The 21849-nt window shown below is 45.1% G+C and overlaps 1 protein-coding gene across 3 annotated transcripts in view; it reads left to right on the forward strand.

Moving 5' to 3' along the window:
• Positions 1-21849, forward strand: part of LOC138534787 (uncharacterized) — a 203640-nt gene that overhangs the window by 88988 nt on the left and 92803 nt on the right. For 2 of the 3 annotated variants that reach the window (XM_069641246.1, XM_069641247.1), the window contains exon 3: positions 885-12369. The exons of the other annotated variant lie outside the window; for it this stretch is intronic. In XM_069641246.1, the coding sequence (XP_069497347.1) occupies positions 3589-5340 (1752 nt within the window). In that variant the 5' untranslated portion in view covers positions 885-3588 and the 3' untranslated portion in view covers positions 5341-12369. Of the gene's footprint in view, positions 1-884; positions 12370-21849 lie in introns of those variants that run through there. 3 annotated transcript variants of the gene reach the window in all.

Here is a 21849-nt window from a genome sequence, read left to right on the forward strand (position 1 = left end):
ATCTATGGAAGCGTCGAGGGTGTTCCTTAAACCCCTCAGACGGATTGTGGAGACAAGACATCACTGGTAAACCAGTAATGCCTGTCGCCCTCCTAAAAATAGCTCTAGAACAGCTCCATTACCCAATGCATATGACTAAGGAAAATCTTGCCGCAACACTTGCCGAAGACTGGTTTACACCGATTTAGCAGAGCGTGTTGCATTCTTTATAGTAAACTGTATTATCTGCCAGCAATTCACTTCTGGGCACACATTGAAAGTAGTGAGAGGAGTCATCCCCAGACCTAATGGACCTTTCCAGAACCTACATATTGATTATGTCGGTATGATCCAGGTGTGTAATGGGTACAGGTATTATTTACTTGTGGTGGTGTATCCCTTCTCCAGGTGGATAGAAGCAGGTGCCTGTACACACCCCGATGCCGCCTGTGCTGCCAAATTCTTGGTGAGAGAGGTCTTCCCTAGATGGGGGTGTGTGAGGTTATGAGATCAGACAATGGGCCTCATTTTGTGAACGCAGTGTTCGAACAGATTAGCTTGTTGCTGGGTATAAAGCATAGGTTTGCGTCGGCGTATAACCCAGAGGGAAATGGGATAAGTGAACGAATCAACGGCTTGCTTAAGGAAAGGATTGCCAAGTTGAAACTCACATTAAGAAAGGGATGGATGCACTGCCTACCACTGGCATTGTATGCGCTTCAGAACCAACCAGGCTCCGACCATCATCTTACGCCGTGCAAAATAGTCACTGGGAGAAGAATGAGGACCCCTCTTACCCCCGCGTGACAGAACTAGATGTGATGCCCAGTCAACTATGGTGGTTCTGGGAGATGAGATGAAAGCGTACCTAGACTGTCTCATAGCCAGCACCTCTATCATTTCAGGACACCTGCAGCGACGGTGGAAAGGGGACAGCACAGCACAAACCACAACAGACAATGCTGATGCAGGCGCAGCTCTCAGCCGTGGCGCACACCTTGTCTTCGCGGGAGACAGAGTTCTAGTGAAGAACTTTACGAGAAAGAAATGGGACAAACCGAGGTTTAACGGCCCCTTCATCGGAGAGGACTGCACCCCGTCCGCTGTCAAGCTCGTGGGCTGAAGAGCCTGGGTTTTCATGAACGTCATCAAGCTATTCATAGGAGAGGGCACTCCTGCTGCACCCAGCGACGAAGAACCTACAGATAAGGAGGGAGAAACTCAGGACGTGCAGACAAGATCGATGGCGAGGAAGAAGGACGCATGAGCAGACAAGTAACGAGAACGTTAGGAAAGCGAGACTCGTAAAACAAGACATTTCCTCGAGCCAAGTGAAACGTGTTAAAAGAACAATTACACGAGCAAGTCAGTATAGCCAACAAAAGAACTATTGTGAAACCTGCCTGCGACTGAACTTTTTCGTATACACTAAAAGAGACAATAGTAAGCAAGCAAACACTCTGTGCAGCCAAAGGTGCAGGGTAAAGGAAGAAAATCACAAACTCATATCAGCAAAAGTGCTAATCTCATGAACATTGAAAGCCACACAAAGCATTTAAAACCTAAGACTCTGATAAGAAGTAAAAGTAAGATCAAGACTTTGTTCATGGACGTATGGTTCATCCCAGCAGAAGCCTCACGTGGGATGTGCTAACCTACTTCCAACTGGTGGCACTGTCCTACCCTTCACTTATAGGCAGAGAACCCAGCGTTACTGAATTCATTTAAGAACCTGCAAACAAGAAGGTAATCTGGCAACTATTGACTGTCATCGCAGAGGTCTTCGCCGAGTTGCACAGTGACTCAAAGACCAATGCTCCCGCCTCAAGTAATCCTTGACGAGATCACATATACTTTGTTCTTCCGCATCATCGAAGAATGTCCAGGACTTATCGGGAGAACTACAGATACATTGACATTCATTAGAGATCCAAAAAACAATTACTTCCTCAACCAAGTGTGGAACAAGCTGAACCACGTGGTTGCAACTCACGCAGCAGGAAAGTCCAAAACTTGTTCGCATCAAAAGAAAGGACTGTGATTAGGACCCAGCAAACAAGGCAAATGTCCCTATCACCTGAGGATACACGGCTGGCACACAACGTTTTATTTCGATTAGTCAGACTATCCGAAATGGTGGGGAGACCTGCAGATGTTGACGTCATCACCTTTCTTAGGAATCCAGCCAACGCCCCACACATGGGCGCACTCCTCCAAGACATCATGCTCCAGGTGGAGCTGTCCAATTTCCAGCGAGAATTCCTGAGGAGATTTCAGTGAGACTAGCCGACGAGGGACAGATCGAAGAGGAAAAGAAAAAAAAAAACTGAAAGCACACTGCGAGAGAAGTCCTGTGACTCTAGAGCCAAAGAACCAGACAAATGTCATTAACACCGGAAGACAGTCGGTACGCTTTTCGCGTTTTCTTTCATCTCATTGAAAACTTTCCAGAACTAGTGGGCAGACCCCGCAACATTGATGTGCCCACTTTTCTTAATGATCCAGCAAAGAATGCCCAACTAAACAGGCTCCTAAGAGCTATTGCATCACAATTAAGAAGCAATTATGGACATCCGCTGCTGAGGCGAGCCTTAGAAAGGAGAGATCCAAGATAAAACCCTTTAGAATCCCCAGCCGGGGGCAGAGCAAGGAAACAAAGACACAGTTCTTCATGCTTCCAACGTCGAATGAATCGAAAGGGGATAACTACATCGTGAACTTCTTTTCCTATTTTTCTTATTTTTTCCTATTTTGTGCATTATCATTCCGCAATGCAGTAAATGGGGAAGAGAGAGACTGTTCCTCAACTCGACCTCGAACGACCAAGTGAAAGGAACAGCGACATGAACTTCACTGCCGTGTTTACCGTTTTCAACCTTTTTCTTATTTTTTCCTACCTCCTCATATGTTCACTTTTATTTTTATTTTTGTTTTTATTTTTTCAATGGTTTATCTATGCGTGATGTGTAACGAATCCATTTTTATGGTGTCACTGTGAACAAATTCCTGCATGTCCTCAGGGCCAAGACGAATTGGGAAGGTGCCATGGGAATGCGTTGTATACACAAATGCAGGAAGAATGTGATGTGCTAAAAACGGTAGTCTAACCTTTTTCCATAGTCTAGCAAAGGATCTGTACTCCATAACTAGAGACTTCCGTCATCACTCGCAAGAGGGGAGACATTAAACTGCACCTGTCACTTTAGTGTTTGCTGAACTTTTTAAGTAACGAAATCAAGATAAGAAAAGAAATAAACTATTGACTATGGACTTGTTCGAGATGGGGGCCCAAAACAGTAATTTAGTCGTGCCACCAGCAGAAGGGCGCCCCTGGTTTCCTGGAAGGAGATGCCGCAAACTGTCTTTTAAAGCCGTGATATGTATATGCATAGTGATTATTGTAGTATTTTTGTCTCTAACTATCAGAACTGCATATATTATTGGTGCACGAAGCATCCCAATGTCTGTGCATCCACCAGGTAATGAACGTCTTGGGCCCACAAAAGCACCCAGACCTTATATTGTTATCCCTGTTCCAAGAAAAACTGATGATAAAACAACGGTTTACAGTTGAATGTAATTAGTAGTAATACATATACCCTTGAAGTAATGCATGGTGAGAAAGGCTGGAAACAAGGACAGCATGGAATGAATGATAACATAGCACTGTCCACAGCAGGCACCCATACACTGAGTGCACACGAACAAAGGCAAGTGTCAATGGCTACGCAACCTCAGGCCAAAGCAGCTGGAAGAGAAAAGATGCCTGTGAAACGAACAGCTCCAGAGAACAGAGAACCAAGCGAGCAACAAGACAGAGATGGCATGACAAAATCCCTCAAGAGAACAGAAGAGGCCACAAAAGAACTCATGGGGAAGACACATGCGGTAGTCAAGTATATGTTTCCACTCATACTAAGAGCAAATAAACCACATGAAGAGCTGATCAAGACAACAACCACAACTGTGATAACAAGTACGCCAGCTCCGACGCCAGAAGTAACCGCCAAGTCTACGACACAGCCACGTGTCGGAAGAATGGTAAGCCAAATGTGGTGGGAGGAAATCTACAAAAGAATGCACGAGGGAAGGAAAAGAAACACAAAACCTCCCCCTGTTACTGCAGGGCAGGAAATTAAACCTGCCCCTCCAAGGATAATACCTGAGAAACTACCTGAACGAAAGAGCAGTACACACGCAATCAGAGACATAGTGATGGCCAACTACAGAAAAACGTTCAGAATCAAGAGAAGCCCATATGAAATGGACAATGAACTAAACAACTACTTGGACAGCACAGCCCATCTTGGAAACAACATATGGTACCAGCACATGAAGGAAGTTGGACAAAGTCAATCAGAAGGAGAATGTTTTGTCTGTGCACTCCTGTCATACAGCATGGGAAAATCCAAGATCTTCGTGGCTGTAGAAGTAGATGTCCCTACAGCACACTGTATGTCACACGTAGCTATGTGCAACACCAGAGGACAATTCATGGGAAGAGATGCCTCATTGATATGGGCCAACGAAAAGGACTACCCTGATGAAGACGGGTTTGTCCAGGACATCAAAACAAGAAACAGGGCGCACACCAAGAATCACGTTATTAGATATGAAAACCCTGACGTCAAAGGATCAGGAATAAGGTGGGAAATAAACTCAAGACTGAACGTCCAAGGAAAAACGGCAGAAGAAGCTCAAATATGGAGGAACCCGGGACAAATGCAGATCTGGGGATCAGTAGTTTCCCCTAACGGATGGGAGGAAGGAGTCGCAATCTGCCGAGCTTGGATGGTGCTTGGAGCCTGCAAGGAAGCAATAGAAAACTCACAGAGGTTATGTAAACCTCTATGGCCGAAGTTGGTGAAACTGTTAACATGGGTCGAAGACAGGGGAGGGCCCCTGCAAATAGTACCGTTGGAGAACCCTAAACTGTGCTTCAGAAGTAATGGCACAAGGAAAATGGGGGAGAATCAAAACTGTGGACGAATATATGAGGCACCAGGAATAGCACAAGGAACCGCAGTCCTGATGGACCACTATTGGGCATGTGGATCCAAAGCATACATAAGACTGCCAAAAAATTGGGGGGGGCATATCTACATTGGTCAATGTCCATGTTCCTGCACTGGTGATTCCAAAAAACGATCTGAATCTGGACAGCTTCCCGAAAGCAGTTGCTCATCTAAGAAGGAGGAGATCCGCAGAGCTGATATCCAGAATGAAGAGCGAAAACTACTTTTCTGCCAAATCAGAAGAAGCATTCTATGCGATTCCATACAAACACAGGCTGTTCAGCCTCACTTCAACAGTATTCACCACAATGCTCCTGCCACACATCCAAATTGGAGTGAATGCTAAATGGTTGCAGATAACCAGATGGGAGTTACTGCAGACCATCAACACCACAATAAAAGGATTCAATGTGATCAAAGAAGAGTTGAGAGCGGTTAGACTGATGACCCTCCAGAACAGATGTGTTCTTGACATGATCACAGCAATGGATGGAGGTGTTTGTGCAAAAATCAGAGAATCATGTTGCACATTTTTATACCATCACATGATGAGGAAAATGGAACCCTCACAGAGGCCATAAGCATGTTGACAGCTTTAAAAAACCAGATGACTGATGAAATGGACGAAGTGGATGATGACAGTTGGTTTGGGAACCTATTCTCATGGGTCCCGCAATGGATGGCCGATATATTCAAGTTTCTGGGAGCCTTGCTAGCAATGGTGCTGCTAGGATTCTGTGTTATCAAGATAATCATCACACAGTGCCAGAAAACTGCAAAGAAGGCCATTGGGATGAAAATGATGGTCGATGTCGAACCAGGCTGGAAGCCCAGAGACCTGACAGATGAGGAGATAAAGGACTTCTTGAAGGCCGGTGAATTGGCACCAGAGGGAACAAAATTCACTTATCCCAAGAAACAAAGAAGGTATGAAGGCAAATGGATTTACTGCAGTCCAAATGGACAATGCCAATTGATGACCTGGAACAAAGATGAGCATGTGAGAACAGCAGGAAGTTTGAAAGGAGTGATAAAGATATGGACACCCAAATTGCATACATTCACGCCATCTTGTGTAAACCCAGGAGACGATGAGCAAGAAGCTGAGGAATCAAAGAAAATGAATATAAAGGAGGAAGCAGGAGTGGTCGATGAACCGACCAGAGGGGGGAGTGTAGAGGAGACCCCAGACGTGGCCTGCACCCCTGCCCCTCGCTTCGAGGTGCCAGTAAAGTACTCGCCAAGGTATGTGACGTACGAGGAGCAGCTGAACCAACAAAGGGCTGCAATGGGCCTCTGCTCTGTGTACATTAGAAGATCAATACCTGTTGAAATGCCCATAACCAGGCAACCCTGGGCAGCACGGTACCCAATCAGACAACCATACCAGCCGTTGATACGGAACGAGGAGGAATGCCCTACACACGGTCCATGAAGAGACTCCAAAAGCCATAATGGAAGGCCAGTGGAGATGAAACGAGGACCAGAGCAGCTCCGAGAACGAACTGAAGGAGCACTGAAAGCATGCATGCCAGTACTGACAACTGCGTGGATAATTGTAAAGGACAAAGGGGAGAGACACTGTGAAAAACGTATGAGAATGTTGCCATGAGACAAGATGGAAGCAACCGCCTTATTGAACGTGTGTAAATAAGCTTGAAACGCAAGATGCTAAGTAATCAATTTTGCTTGCAATGCTTAGTAGAAGTTAGAGCGGTAAGCGCAGACTGTATACATCTACCTCAATACAGCACAATTTACACGTGCGACTCCATTTTGTATAAACAGAAGTACTCCCAGGCGGCCAAGGCCTGACTGGCCAAGTTTCATATCCAGGCCCAAGCTGAGGAAAGGAGCGGGATCGAAACTTAACAAAGGATGGCTCATGCCGGGGAAATCGAGGTCAACCAGAGAAGGGGAGGTGAGCATGAGCTCACGAGGCTCCAACTTCAGAGCATGCCTGCCCGCCCGTGAAGGTCAAGATAAGAGCGGCTTATGCAGGTGGCTAAGCGCATACAGAATTAAATGCACAAAAGGTTGGAAACTGAAGCAGATTCACGGTGGACCAACACGTGAACAGACAGGCGCAAAGATGTACCACTGCCTGATGTCATCCAGAACCAGAGGGTGCCATAACTTTTCCTGATAAGAGACTACAGACCCGAGGCCATACCCAGCCAACTAATTGACACACAGCCTTAAACCACTGATTGATGGAAGGGAGGCAGGGTGAATCTTGGGACACTAGGCAGCTGGGTGTCTATTCTGCATGCTGCTAATTAAAGTGGATATTTATGAGTAGGGGTGTAACTTGCCCAATCACAAGGGACCATGTAATCTAGGGTCCTATAGACATTGTAACCAATGAGACATCGTACTTGTAGTGACGTCAATCACATGTGGTGTAGAAGGAAGGGCGTAGACGCCCACCCGATAAGAGTTATCCAATCCACTTGCATTATTTCCATATACAGTTATAGCATCTATACTTAACCCTCCTCTTGCTCCAATCCGTCTGCGGGAAGGCTTTCCCAGAGTCTCTCTTGTCCCACATCATGCTGAGTTGAGGCATCAGGCTCTGTAGCCCTGACCCATTCTCTCTGATCAGAGGGGGAGAGGTAGTAAGAGACCTTCTCCTTCCTCCTGTGGTGCTCGTTTGAGGCACTGTGTCAGCTGACCTTGCTGCCCTTTTCCAGTTCTGCCTTTCTTCCTCGTCTTTGGGGGAGGCTGAACTAAACCTCTACCATCCCTCTTTTTCCCCCCATGATTCCGACTCCCGTCCTATCAATGACCTGTGCCCACTCCTCCCCTTATCTAATTAGTATCCTTTCCCACTGTTGCACTCCCTAAGCCCTGCCCCCTGCTCGGTGCACACCTGTCCTCTCCGCCGCTGTGGCTGCCCCTTTTTCAAATTCTGTGCTGGGACAGCCATTTTCCACACCTCTTTCTCCCCCTCTCTCTTATTTGGCTCAGCCCTCTTTTAGACTTGTCTCCCTTCTTAGCTCACCCATGGTTAGAACCTGAGAGAACAGTGCAGTACAGTCACACTTGATGGTTTCTCTCCTTTTGTTGCAGCACTGCCCTAGGCCCTTCTACATCATTCCCCCCCCCTCGTTTCTGCCCCTGGCCTCCTGGTGGTTGCATGCCATCTCAGCCATTTCATTTCATTTCATTAGATTTATAAAGAGCTTTCCGCCCAAAGTGCCAAACAAAAACTTACAAAAAGAGGTACAATTACATGATAGTGCCATGTCAGTTAAAAACAGAAGATGGGAGAAAACACAGGATTCATTGGAAAGGGAAGACAAAAGATGAGCTTTCAAATGAGATTGAAAATTGTGAAGAGATGTAGAAGAGCAGACAGAGAGAGGAATAGAATTCGAGTATTTAGGGTCTAGAAGAGCAAATGAACGGAAACGAGATGAAGCACAAGGGGGTTACGGAACAGTGAGAAGGAATAGTTTCTGTGATCGGATCGACCAAGAAGGAAAGTAGAACGACACTAGTGAAGAAAGAGAGGGGGGAGCCAGACCATGTGTACACTTAAAAACAATTCAGAGGAAATGATAAAGAAGATGTGATTTGAAAGGAAGCAATGAGATGGAGAGTAAGGAAGTACTAATGGAGGAACAAATGGGTAAAGAAAAAAGGAGATGAACCAAGGAATTATAAACAGAGCGAAGAGGAAGAAGATGTGATGTAAGGGGACCAAGCAGGAGGGATGAACAGTAGCCAATGCGAGAAGAAAACGGGAAAGAGAAGACGTTTAGTAGCATGGGAAGAACGAGCATGGCGAATGTTGAAAAGGGCACAGCAACAGGAACAGGCAATAGAAGAGATATGGAGTGAGAAAGAGAGCTAAGGATAAAAAATAACGCCCCAGTTAAGCACAGATGAGGAAAAAGGCAAAGAAGATGGAGGAAAGGAGAGAGACTGCGGAGGAAGAGAAGGAGAAATAGGTGAAACAGGAAAGAATAGAACCTCTGTCTTAGAGGGGTTGTGGTGAAGAAAATGGGAAGACATCCAGTTCTGGATGGAAGAAAGACAGTTCAACACAGTAGAGTGAAGCGTAGACTCAAAGGAAGAAAAGGAGACAAAGGGCCTCATTACACGGTAGGCGGTGAAATACCGTCACCGCCTTGGTGGAAAGGGGAATTACTGCCCCATTCCAATGTTGGAGGGGCGGTAATTCCCCCTTCCACCATTGCCCTTCCCCATTCCCATTTTTGCCCCATAGGGCATAATGGGAATGGGGAAGGCGCTAATTACGGCACCGCAAATTGCGGTACCGTAATTAGCTCTCTGGGTCCCTTTGCGGGTTGGTTTTTAACGCCTCCCTAACCCGCAAAGGGACCTCGTAGTAAGGCGGTAAGGATTTACCGGTACCGATAAAATACCGGTACCGGTAAACCCTTACCGCCTACCGTGTAATGAGGTCCAAAGATTTGTGTGTCATCTGCATGCAGATGAAAGTAATAATAATAATAATTAGGCATTTATTTAGCACTACGAGAGTGCAGCTTATTATTACCCAGGATGAAAGGCTGAGTTTAGCCCCGCCAGGATTCGAACCTGCCACTTGACCGGCTTGTAGTGATGTAGAAGATTAAATGAGGAAATGAGAGCTGAAAGGGGGCAGTATGAATAGAAAAAGGAGAGGACCAAGTACAGAGCCTTGATGGACGCCACAGAGGGAGAGGAAATGAAGAAGAGGTGTGTCCAGCCCAAGAAACAGAGTAGGACTGCTGAGAAAGATAGGAGCAAAACCATTCAAGAACAGGACCAAAGATGCCCAAAGTGGAAAGAGAAGAGACGATAAGAGAATGATCGACAGTACTGAACGCTGCAGAAAGATCAAGAAGAATAAGGATATATGAAAGCTTGGAATGACGAGCAGACAGAAGGCAGTTAGAGACATACACGAGGGCAGTCTCCGTGGAATGAAAAGGACAAAAACGAGATTGAAGAGGTGGTAGAAGAGAATAAAGATTTAGATAACTAGCAACCTGAGCGTAGGCGGTCCACTCGAGGATTTTAGAGAGGAAAGGAAGAAGCGAGGTGGGATGACAATTGGCAGAAATAGAGGGATTGAGAGGTTTTTTCATGCTTAAAAGTAGTGGGAAAGCAGGAATTTGAGAAAGAAGAATTAAAAAGAGGAGCAAGATACGGAAGATGAGGACAGACCTGGGCAATAAGAGACGATGGAAGAGGATCAGAGGGGGAAGCAGTAGGCTGAGTGTGAGCAAGAAGAGCAGAGGTATTAGTCAGCAAGAGAAGGAAATGAGGAAAGAGAGTGTGGAGATAAACTAGGAGAGGAGGAATGGGGAGGAGTACCAGGGAGAGTAAGCGAAGATTAGCTACTTTAGAAGTAAGGTAGTTGGCAAAATCAGAGGAGGGAAGGGATGAAAGAGTGTATAGGTCAGGATATTTAGGAGAAAGGATATTGTGGAGTTGTTGAAAGAGACGACTACAGTGATGGGAGAGGGAAACTGGAAGTTCCGAAAAGTGTGCTTTTTTTGCAGCAAGTAAAGCAGAGTCAAAAGAGGAATGTAGAGATGAAAGCACGATGAGGTCAGAGGGAGAACGACATTTTTTCCAGTGCCGCTCTGTTTTACACAGACAGCAGCGGACAGAGATGAGGTGAGGAGAAAGCCAAAACTGGGAACCTTTTCGGGTAAGAGAAAAAGACTGTAGAGGGGAGGCAGAATCAATACATCCAAGAACTAGAATGCAGACTGTTAGTAGCCGCATCAGGAGCGAGAGAGAGAAGAAAAGGTGGGAGTAGATGGAAGAGAAAATTACAATGAAGAAAGAAAAGAGCCAGAGTCATGAGGGTCCCCTCAGAGGCAGCCCACCTCTGTGGCTGTCCCTCCCCCCTGACAGCCCCCTTTGCTCACTGTCTTCTACTCCTACTATGTTCCACTCTGTTTCTTGTGCAGTGCTCCATTGCTTTCTAGTTAAGTTTGTTCTATATTAATCACCTACCTACATACATACTGTTGATACCACCGAATCCTCAGTGCCTCCCTCAGGACCGCTGGTGCAATAATCACGCCCTCTGTGATGGAAACACCTGTGCCCTCAGTAGGTCCCTGGCCTGCCGCACCCGCCCGCTCTACTAATGCCCCTCCACCATGGGAGTTTGCTTTTTCCTTCCCTGGTCCAGCCCAATGCCCATTTTGCCCATAGGCCCCTTTCCAAGTCACTGTTCCCTATTAAAACCACACCTTCGTGACCGGCTCTGGTGGTCTCAATAGAACACCACCGGATATAGGGCTGTGTGCTGTGCCACTGCCCTAAATGGCCCTAAAGGTCCACCAAATGCAACCAGCCATCACCTGGCAATCTCCTGCATGGGCAGACCGCTACCTGTGCTCCACTGCGCTCTGAGCTCTGCACAAAGCTACCAGCAACAATCACGTGTCCTCTGTCCAGCTGATCCCCAAACTTCCTCTTCTGCCCAGCCAGGCATTTGGGGGCCGCTCTCCACCACAGGCCAGCTCTGACCGGTGAGCAATGACTTTGCACCCGCCATTCTACCATTTGGAGCGCTAGCCTACTCCGACGATAACCAGTGGACTGGCAAATGCTACCTGCATACGGGGTACTATTGAGACCCACTCCATCCGTTGGCAGGATGACAGGTAGACCCCTTTCCTCCACCCTACAACTGCTGGATACTCACCCACCCCAGAGACCTGCCTCCCATACCTCAATGGTGCATGCTGTCTGTCTGGGTAAACCCGGGTCCTTTCTTAGCTCCACGCCTTCGCTTCACAACATGATCAACCACCTGCCTTGCAGCACCTACTGATTTCGGGCCTAGATAAAACTCAAGGGGCCCAGTAGTCCCGCCCTCCTTGCACAAACAGCGACAAAACATTATAAACTTTCCACCACAGATGGTAAAATACTGTTAGCTCTAGACCATTGCCACTCCTGCACTAAACTCCCACTCGCTGCCCATCCCCCTATCGCTGGGAGGCCTATACCCATCCCTCTTATGACCGCGGGGGAGGAGACCAATGCTTCACCCCCCCACCACCCCCGTGTGCCCCCTTGGGGGTGCAGTGGTCTCCTAAAGTAGTGAGCTTTCATCTCCATTGTCATGTGTTTGGAAGAAAACTCAGTGCAGGATATTCCTGCGCTTTTCCAGCATCTAGATTGGTGTGAAGTGCACAATAACTAAATGACCTGCAAAGAAATGTGTGCAATGCCTAGAGCAGGGATGCCTAAACAAAATGTTCTATGTAATATGCATTGTTATTAATTCAGTATTAATGGAACGTGTTAATTTAAAGGTGTACAAGGTTTCATTGTTAACCAAACATACACAATAATAAAAAATAAAATAAAAAAGAAAACAATGGGCCAACTCAGCCAAACCATTAATAATACATATATATATATTGCGCATGCGTAAAACTTTTTTTTAAAATGATCTGGTTATGACCTTCGAAATAAAAGAAAAAGCAATAATAAGCGCTAAAAACTATTCCTTGCATAGGTAATCCGGCCTCTGGTGCAAAATGCATTTACTCCCCTATACGTAACCTGGCTCAAGATGCTTTTTATAATGGACTGCAAGGGGATTTAATGTGGGTTACATGTCTTTTCCTTCATTCTAAAGTATGCCTTTATTAATGTAGTGAGGAAAATCCCAAATTACACAGAGTATGATGAGCCAGAAAAAACCCGGGCTCAATAATGGAAATAGTCAAAGTGAAAGGCAAAACCCAGCGTTATTAACATCTACAATGAAGTGGGGACAGAATGTATGCAAATGGGTCGCAGCTCTCAGCGAGCTTATTTATTTATTTATTTATTTATATTTATTTATAAGGCACCAATCCCAATCACAGGCATAATAGTGTCAACAAGAACAAACAAGCAAAAAACAAAAACAAGAATTCACAAATGAATCAGAAGAGTCAGAAAAACCATGCAAAAAGTCAACAGAACAACAGCATTTTTAATCCAGCCTTGACTCCACTAAAGGGTTGACGCAGTCTTAGGCCCAGAGGAAGAGTGTTCCAATTTCTAGGTGCAGCATAAACAAAAGATCGCTGGTCAAAATGTCAAACTTTGCCCGTGGACTGTGAAAGAGTCCCACATTATTGGACCTCAGTGTTCTTTGAACCGGTAATCAAGAGATACGGGTAGCGAGATAGGACGGGCTGAATCTATACAGACATTTGTGTGTGATGCAAAGAAGACGAAAGGAGACCCTGCTAGCCATGGCAAGCCAATGCAATGCTTTCCTAGCTTCCGCAACATGGTCATTCCTTTTCAATCCTTCAACTGCTCTCACTGCATTATTTTGAGTGATCTAGAGGCGCAAAATCTCTCTCTTGCTTACTCCATGTAACAAACTGGAGCCATAATCAAGTTTGGCTCCAATGATTGCCCTTACAATTGTTGCACGATTCTCATGTGACAGCAAAGGTCTCAGCTGTATGAGCAGTTTAAGATAATAGAAGGTGGGCGACACCAGATTACTCACATGAGCCTTCATGTTAAGCTCCTGGTCAAGCACCATGCCCAGAGTCTTCACTTTGGGAAGGGTGGGGATAACACACCGACTATGTGAAAATCACTATAGTCCGGATCTAGGGCCTCATTATAACCTGTGCGGAATGGGTTTAACGGCGCCGGTAATGGTGCCAGCGCTGTTAAACCCACTCCGCACTATTACGAGGTCCCCTCGCGGGACCCGCTCTGGACGTCTGGTCTTTCCAGACGTCCATAGTGGGTCCCGTGAGGGGACCAGGGAGCTAACAACGGGCCCTTTCGTAATGGGCCCGTTATTAGCTCCCACCCCATTGAGCCCTATGAGGGCTCGAATGGGAATGGGGAAGGACCGGGCCCCCATACTCGGAATGGCCCGGTATTTCCCCATTTAGGGAACCCGGACACGATTTTGGAGGCAGCCATGCCCTTATAAAGGGCATGGCTGCCTCCAAAGTCGTAATGAGGCCCCTAGTTTCTGCAAAAATGTAGCAGTGCCCACAATTATAATCTCAGTCTTCCCATCATTCAATGGCAAATCATTTTCCATCATCCAGGTTGGTATCAAGGAATAAACCACGTTGACTGCCTCAGTGTCCCTGATATCATTTCCAGAGAGGGGCATTAGGCACTGAGTATCATCAGCGTAGCTTGAATATAGCACATCTTTGTCACTGAGCAACTCAAACAAGGTGCAGTAAACAAATTAAAAGGTGCTGGAAACAGGCACAAGCCCTGCAGGACACCACAAGAAATTTCAAAGTTGTCTGCTCTGTGAATATCGGCAAAGATTCTGGCAGTACGTTAGGACAGAATGGACTCGACCCATTTTGCTGCAGCTATAGAGAGGTGGGACGAGTGAGTAAGCCTTGATACCAACATGGAGTGATCTACCAAGTCGAAAGCCGTGGAAAGATCAATGAGCATGAGAAGGACCGTACCTCCTTTCTCGACTATCTCCAACATGTTCGCGCTAAGGTCCAGTAGGGCGGATTCCATACTGTGGGCCCTCTGAAACCCTGACTACCTTTGACTCAAAATCTGGATTTCCTCCAGATAGGCTTGGACCTGCGCATAAGCAGCCCGTTCCAGGATTTTAAGCAGAAAAGGCACATTAGAAATCGGCCTATAATTAGTAGGCACTTTTGGGTCAAGAGGTGATTCCTTTAGCAGTGGTGAGATCCATGTCTGTTTAATGCAAGTTGGCACATGACATTCCCTAAATGACGAGTTCACACATTTAGTAACAAGGGGTATTCATTGTTCAGCACAAGCTTTCACCACTCTCGATGGCCAAGCATCACCTTTACAAAAAGTCGGACTCAATTGTCTCAACAAGGCAGACATTTCACTTTCCGTGAATGGTACAAACTCAAAAGGAGTAAAATGTGCCTCCCCCTCCAATGGAATATCATGGCAGATCACTTTGCCATATACATCCCATGTAGCCTAGGTATCGGGCTGAATCTTTTTTATTTTATTGATCAGTGCATCTTGAATAGAATTGCACCAGTTTTTCTCTCTATTAATCATTGGTGTAACAGGCAGCGGATCCTCAAGTTCCCTCAAGATTTTAAACAGTTCTTTAGTATCCAAATTGGCATTTTTGATCTTTTGATCAAAGGCCAATTTCTTTGCAGAAGCAATAGCATCTCTGCAGGCTTTGCGGCTTGTAGATATTTTTTTCTATTGTCTTCAGTGTTGGACATCTTCCAGCAGTCAAAAGCTGTATGCTTGACCGTTTTATGATGTTGAATTTCATCTGAGTCCCAGCAGTCCGGTTCCCTTTTTTTGGCACATGGCATGATTTTTCTGGTGCCTTTATGTTCATAGCATTCTCAAGTATATTTTGATAAGCCATCACTATTTTATTGCCAGATTCCAGCTGGGGTAATTTGGTAAGAGTATCTTCAAAGAGAGGAGCTAGAATCAAGGCTTAAAGCTGGCGAGTGTTTCTCGATCTAACCACCACTCTTTCCAGTTTAGGTTTCTTGGGATGAGATGGACAGGCAAGGTCAAAGTGAATCAACTTATGGTCCGACTAGGGACATGGCCTCACATCCACCCTATCAACAGGGACGTCATTGAGGGGTTGCCAGGGGGTCGCAATTGCGACCTCCAAGGTCCCCCCTGCTACCCCTGTGGTCTCCCTTGCTACCCCTAAAAAAAATAAAAATAATAAATGTGTTATTGTGCACCATGTGGATTTTTGTTTCTGAAGTGGCTGGCATTCTTGTTCAGGCCTCTTAAAAAACAGGGGGTTCCACAAGTGTATCACTTTGAGCAGTGACCCTGAATAAGAAAGTATAGGAATAAAAAATACTTTTTCTTTCTGGAATTTTATACAATAATTGCTAGACTTATTAAATGTTTATTTCAGGCATAAGGGGTGAGTCACTGATTTAGTCTGTCTTAAACACCTCAAATTCACAATGCAGACAAAAACATCCTAAAAGGATTTAGAGTCGAAAAAGCCTCAATTTTGGACTATGTATTTTGCTTTTCGCAAGTTGCAGTTATAGCATGTTTTTTCTGCTGTTGTCTCTGTTACGATCATCACAACATAGTCCATCTTGGGGTGTACTCGGCCACTTGACAACATTTTTCTGCCTAAAAGCTTGTGTACAGTGTAGAAATATTTAACCCTGGCACATCAAGTGGCCATTGATTTCATTGTGCCACAATTAATGCTTTGTTTTAAAGTGTCTATCTTTCCCATCTCCCTAGCATGCTATTCAGGATGTTTGTTTGCATGTATGAAGTAATGAGTGCCCAGAGTATGGGATGTCCTGTGAGGACGCTGCTTTCCCTATTTTGCCAACCTCTGAAGCCTGAAAAGTAGATCCACGCAGGCTTGACAGGCGGTCAACTTTTCACTAGACCTGCAGATGAATTGGCCTGCTGTTAAATCTCAGTTACCAATTTAATGGTATCCACTACAGAGTATAATTTGCTTTCTGACCTTGAGAACATTCAGACAAGTAATTGCTCATTTTACTATAGCCGGTAAGATAGCTCAGTGGGTTGAGCGCTCGCTGCTGCAATGTGTGTGTTTGAGATGCAGGTTGAAGGTTCGAATCCCGGCCAGGCCAACTCAGCCTTTCATCCTTCTGACATCGATAGATGAGTACCAACACAGGTTGGGTGATATTGTATGTATATCTGTTCTATATAAAGCGCTTAAGTGTAAGTGCTATATAATAACACATCATTATCATTTGGCCTTGAACGTCTGCTTGCATTCACAGTAATTTGGTAATATGGGCCTACACACATTGATATTAACGATACATATGATGGTCCATTCTTGTATGAAATACATATCACATTAGCAATATCCTAACCGTATTTTTTGTAGTGTGAGGGACAATGCTATAGGATGCCACTTCCTGTTTGGTCAAGGGGTAAAAGGTCACATTTAATTGCTTCCCGTGATGTCGCTTCAGGGTGGGGTCAAATGCCATCACTTCCTATGATGTCATCAGAGGTCAATGGTCATGTCATATCACTTCTGCTATCCCACGCATTTTGGTGAAATGAGGTCCCTGCCTATCAATGGTGACTTTCAAGCTGGTTTCCCAGTCCAGAACCCGCCCCTCAACCTTAGCTGCCAGTAGATTGTGCTAATACCCCAGATTGCACAGTGTAATTTTCAGTAGTCGCTGCCGCCAAACCAGATTCATCATGAAGCCCTAGAATGAAATCGCCCAAAAGTATCACCCTTGAGGAAGGTTTCAGAAAAGTAGAGAATATGTGTCCCGGTACTTCTGGAAAATCAGGCATAGCAATAGGCGGGCGATAAACAAGCACAATATCAACAGTTGTGTTTGGGTCAATCAGCACCTTAGCGTGCAATATATCCCATGCATTCTGTGCTTCAAAAAATGACTCTGGGGGGACGATCTATAAATCAGTGCGACCCACCTACCCTGTCCTGAGGTAGGTCCACTTGGAGAATGGTATAGTTGCTAGGCACTGCTAATAACACCACAAGACCTGCTGCTTCATGTAACCAAGTCGCTGTAATAGCACAAATGTCCACTCATTCAGCTATCAAATAATTTGCGATATCCATTGTGTGCTTTATCAGAGAGCAGATATTTATCAGTAAACAAGTGAGTGGCGCCACCAAGAATCCACACCACGCATAATATCACAATTAATATTGTATTATAACAAAAACCAGCGGTCAGCAAGCTGGTGGCATCGGGAAATTTGAAGGTGTTAAAGTACCTAATTCTTGGTCAAAAGTCTCAGGAAGCAGATCAACGATCATATATGGCTTCCTACCCATCCGGGATGTGAACCAGCAATAACCGGCTTCCCAAATGTGCTGTTGCAAATGCACTGCGGACATATCTATCAGGAACAACAGGGTTTAAGGTGAACTTTCATCATAATTAACGTCATACTGTATTAACACCTACGATGTGAGGGTATTCATTAATAGGGATATCTATATGCACATTCTACAGGGGCTGCATTTCTGATTGGTGAATACTTATCTACTGGCTTCTCCTGAGGCCACCTCTAGATTGCAAAAATACTTCATCAATACAATAATTAATTGGCTGGCACAATACATACTGGACAGCCTAACATTGGGGGATTTCGATTGGTTGGCTTCTACTAACCAACCTTGGCAAACCGACGGGTCGTGAAGACGTGAGCCAAATGGGAGTAGGGGAAGAGAGGTCCACGGGCTGCTTTCCTTAGTTCAAGAAAATACCATCCCTCCTCTCCTAGGCCATGAGCCAGGGTAATTGCCTTTGTAGTTAAGCTTGTGCGGCGCCACATGTCTGGGAATATGTGTGAGGGGTGAAGGAGGAGTCTTATCTGTGTCCATTGCTAATGAATAGAAGCGTTCTTGAATTATGGGTCATGGGTGAGAGGACCACATTTGGAATTGTTTCACCCTGCAATTATGAGTATTTTAGCTAATATTAATACACTTGTTGTGGTCTCCTCTACCACTGGAGGCACTCAAGCTTTTTCTTCACTGAGTCTTCTGACTTATAATTATCCTGTCCTTGGCCCACGATGGCCTGTTGTACTTTTCCAGACTTTAGTTAATTTGGAGTATACTTCTCGCATCCTGGCAATCCTTATTGCATGCTTTCTCTGTAGTATGCAGACCCTCCCTAAGTTCTCGGTAACCTTGGCTTGTGCTTCAAGCTACTTCCTGAGCTTTTCACAAATCTGTATTATATTAATTCAGCATTCTGTGCTTTCTAAAAGTCTTAAGACTCATATATTTAAGAGGCCTGTTACGACTTCCATTTTAAAAAAGATGGCTACCCAGTATTCTTGCATTTTTATTTTAGTGAGCTATACTCGTGTGTCGTTCATGTTGCATTCAGCTTATATATTGCATATGTTAGTATTCTTCATGCCAATATGGTTGCAATGTTAATATTCTTCATGTATAAATGCATTTTGAGTGCATATGTATTTCATGCCTAGTGGATGCATAGGTATGGTTCTATGATCAGTTTTAGTTATAGTGGCCGTCTTCAGCTTAGATCGTGTTCAGCCCTTGCTGTACCTGCCTGGCATAGGGGCGGTATGGTTGTCTTAAGGAGTAGCGTTTCTCACCTTTACGATATAGGCCAGGGGAGGGGCAATAACTATGGATGCCACTCATCTGTCTCTCAACAATGCATTTCGACCAACAAGGATTATTTTCCAAGCCTTTGTTCTTAGTTTGTTTTTAGTAAATGCTCAGAATATCTTTAGATAAGTAAATGCACTCCCAAGGTAATTAATTAGAGGCGTATACCCTTGGTTATGCGTTGCACAGGGTGACTTATTTATGAGTCTCAGAATTCACTGGCATTTGATGCAGGCACAAGCTGGCGCTTTTTTTCAAACGATACACTGGGCAGGCTGCTTGGGCCCACTGGTCTCCCAACACGTCATACGGATCGGATTCCACCGGCTGATGCTTCCGCAGACTGGTCATCGACCCAAGTGAGAGTCTCTGAGTTAAAGGTGTTTGGCTGCCAAGATCTCTTTATAACCCTGGCCAGCCGAGCCGCCTAACCGTAAATGGATTGTCTCATCGCAAAACACTGCCGGGTTTATGAGAAGTGCCAGTCATAATCCTGCAGCAGATACGCGCCACAGGGCACCTGCATTCAGCGGCGTGCCAGTCAGTGGGGCATGTGCAGCTGCAAAGAGGATGGGTGCTCATGAGTACCCGTCTTACAACCCTGATCACACATGTCTCCAATGAGAGTACCTTTGTAACCCACACCCAGACATTGGGAATGTGACAATCCAAGGGAGGAAGATGCACACAAACACGGGAAATACCTACCACATTTCTAACAATCAAATAAAATAGGCAACTTGGTAGAGCGCATACATGATCTGCTGTTCTCTTTGGCACCACTGCTGTGTTTGTAAGCTGGGCCCTGGCAACTCTTTCTCTGCATATCGCAAAATGGGGGGGGGTTGGGGGGGGATGCGTGCGTGCACACATTATCGGGCAACATCCATAGCCCAACGTTTAAAGTGAAACCTAAGAACCTTTGAGTGTGTTAAAATTCCGTGGCTTTTCACTTTTGACCCCTTTGACGTATCTGTATGAACTTTTCCAAAGATGGTTTCTGTCCCTGGTCCCCCCAAAAATGGAAAATTTGGTGGAAATGTGTGTATAAAGCGCTGAAAAAAGGGTGCGTTGTACTTTTGTTTTGGATTTCCTATAGGAAAAATGAGCATCCGTTTAACAAGTGCATAATCTGGACCTGCTGGAAGGATTTGCTTCAAATTCAGAACAAGTTTCACACAAAGAAGGGCAGCGCTGTGCTTTTTGGCGGTCCAGTATTTTGCAAACTCGTTGATACATTTCACATGCTGCATTGCAGCAAGTAAGAATTTTCAGAATTGAAAACTTGCAGTTATTTTCACCGCCAAAGCTATTAGGTGTTCTTGTGGGAATTTCCATGAGAATACAAAAACTAACTCTCTCAAAATGATATTAGGAAGGAGAGAAGGGGATGTTTGTCTTCAGTGGGAATGTGTGAGGGTGAAACAGGAGCAATGTGGTATTATGAGTGTTTGGAGAGGTCTAGGGAAGTCTGTGCGCCTCATCACGAGTTGGCCAGTATCCCAGCTGTAATACCAGCCAACGTTAATTGCATTACTGCCACCTTGTCACGGGTTGGCCAATAACGGTAAATCCCCATTCCCATTGAGGCTAAGGGCACTATTTCCGCCAGCGATAGCACCGAAAACCTGACGCTAAATGGGATTTTCACCTCCAGCAAAAAGCTGAGGTAACACAGCCCATTTAGCGCCCAACTCGTGATCGGGCCAGCCCTAAATGCGGCAGTAACAGTGTTACCGCCGTATTTAAGAGTTACCACCCAACTCGTGATGAGGCCCAGTATTTTTTTTTTCTTTTTTTCTCGTAAGAACAGGTACTTCTTTTCACAAAACAGTGACGTTCCCATGAGAAGGCAATTGAATATTGGAAGCACGTCATGGGAGTAACAATGTGGTAAAATGATATGCAGAGGAGGGTGATGGTCACTTTGGCTTCATGGTGGATGTGGGGAGACAAACAAGTGAGATTGGGCAGGCTTAAACCTTTTACTCAAGTGAAGAACGTCCAGGAATACAGGCAGGTTTTTTGTAAGTATTTATTTCCATAAATGAAGGCCCTTCCGTCCAAGCTGGATCTGATGACAGAACAGGTTGCTTACTTATATATATATTTATATGGAACCTTTGTAGGTTCCATGACTCAGAGGAGACAAATTAACATGTTGATATAACTTGGCACATGACTGGCAACAACATAACCAAACAAGTTTGAGCGTGGCATTTGACCAAAACATGTTTATGAATGCTGTTAACTGGTAACAAAACATGTTTATTTACTACAGTTACTTGTCAGTTTCTCTAAAGATGCAACTGATGTTTATTTCCTTATATGGTAACTATACTATAACCTATGATGCAAGAGTGAATATCAATAATAACATAATGACAACTTCAAAAGAGTAAAGATGTGGTGAATACATATAACAATTATATATTCACGAAAAGTCTAGCCCTGGGGTGCTGTGCTGACAATGGGAAGTTCTTGCAAGTGGTATTCTAGTGATAAGCGGGCTAACCATCATGTTCCCACGAGATTTTCTCACGGGAAAAAAAGCTTTTTACAATGTCTGCTAAAACATAGAGCAGTCCCTTTTTGACCAAGTCCCTAATTATTGCAAAATGGACAAATGCCATGGTGGGTGGGTGGGCCACATGCTTGTAATGGGGCCTGGGGGGAATGCCATGGTGCATTGCTTATAAACATATCAAAACATTTTTGGTCGGATGGCAGAGATTT

This window comes from Ambystoma mexicanum, chromosome 1q (assembly GCF_040938575.1).
Source record: "Ambystoma mexicanum isolate Mex_15411 chromosome 1q, UKY_AmexF1_1, whole genome shotgun sequence".
Lineage (NCBI taxonomy): Eukaryota > Metazoa > Chordata > Amphibia > Caudata > Ambystomatidae > Ambystoma > Ambystoma mexicanum.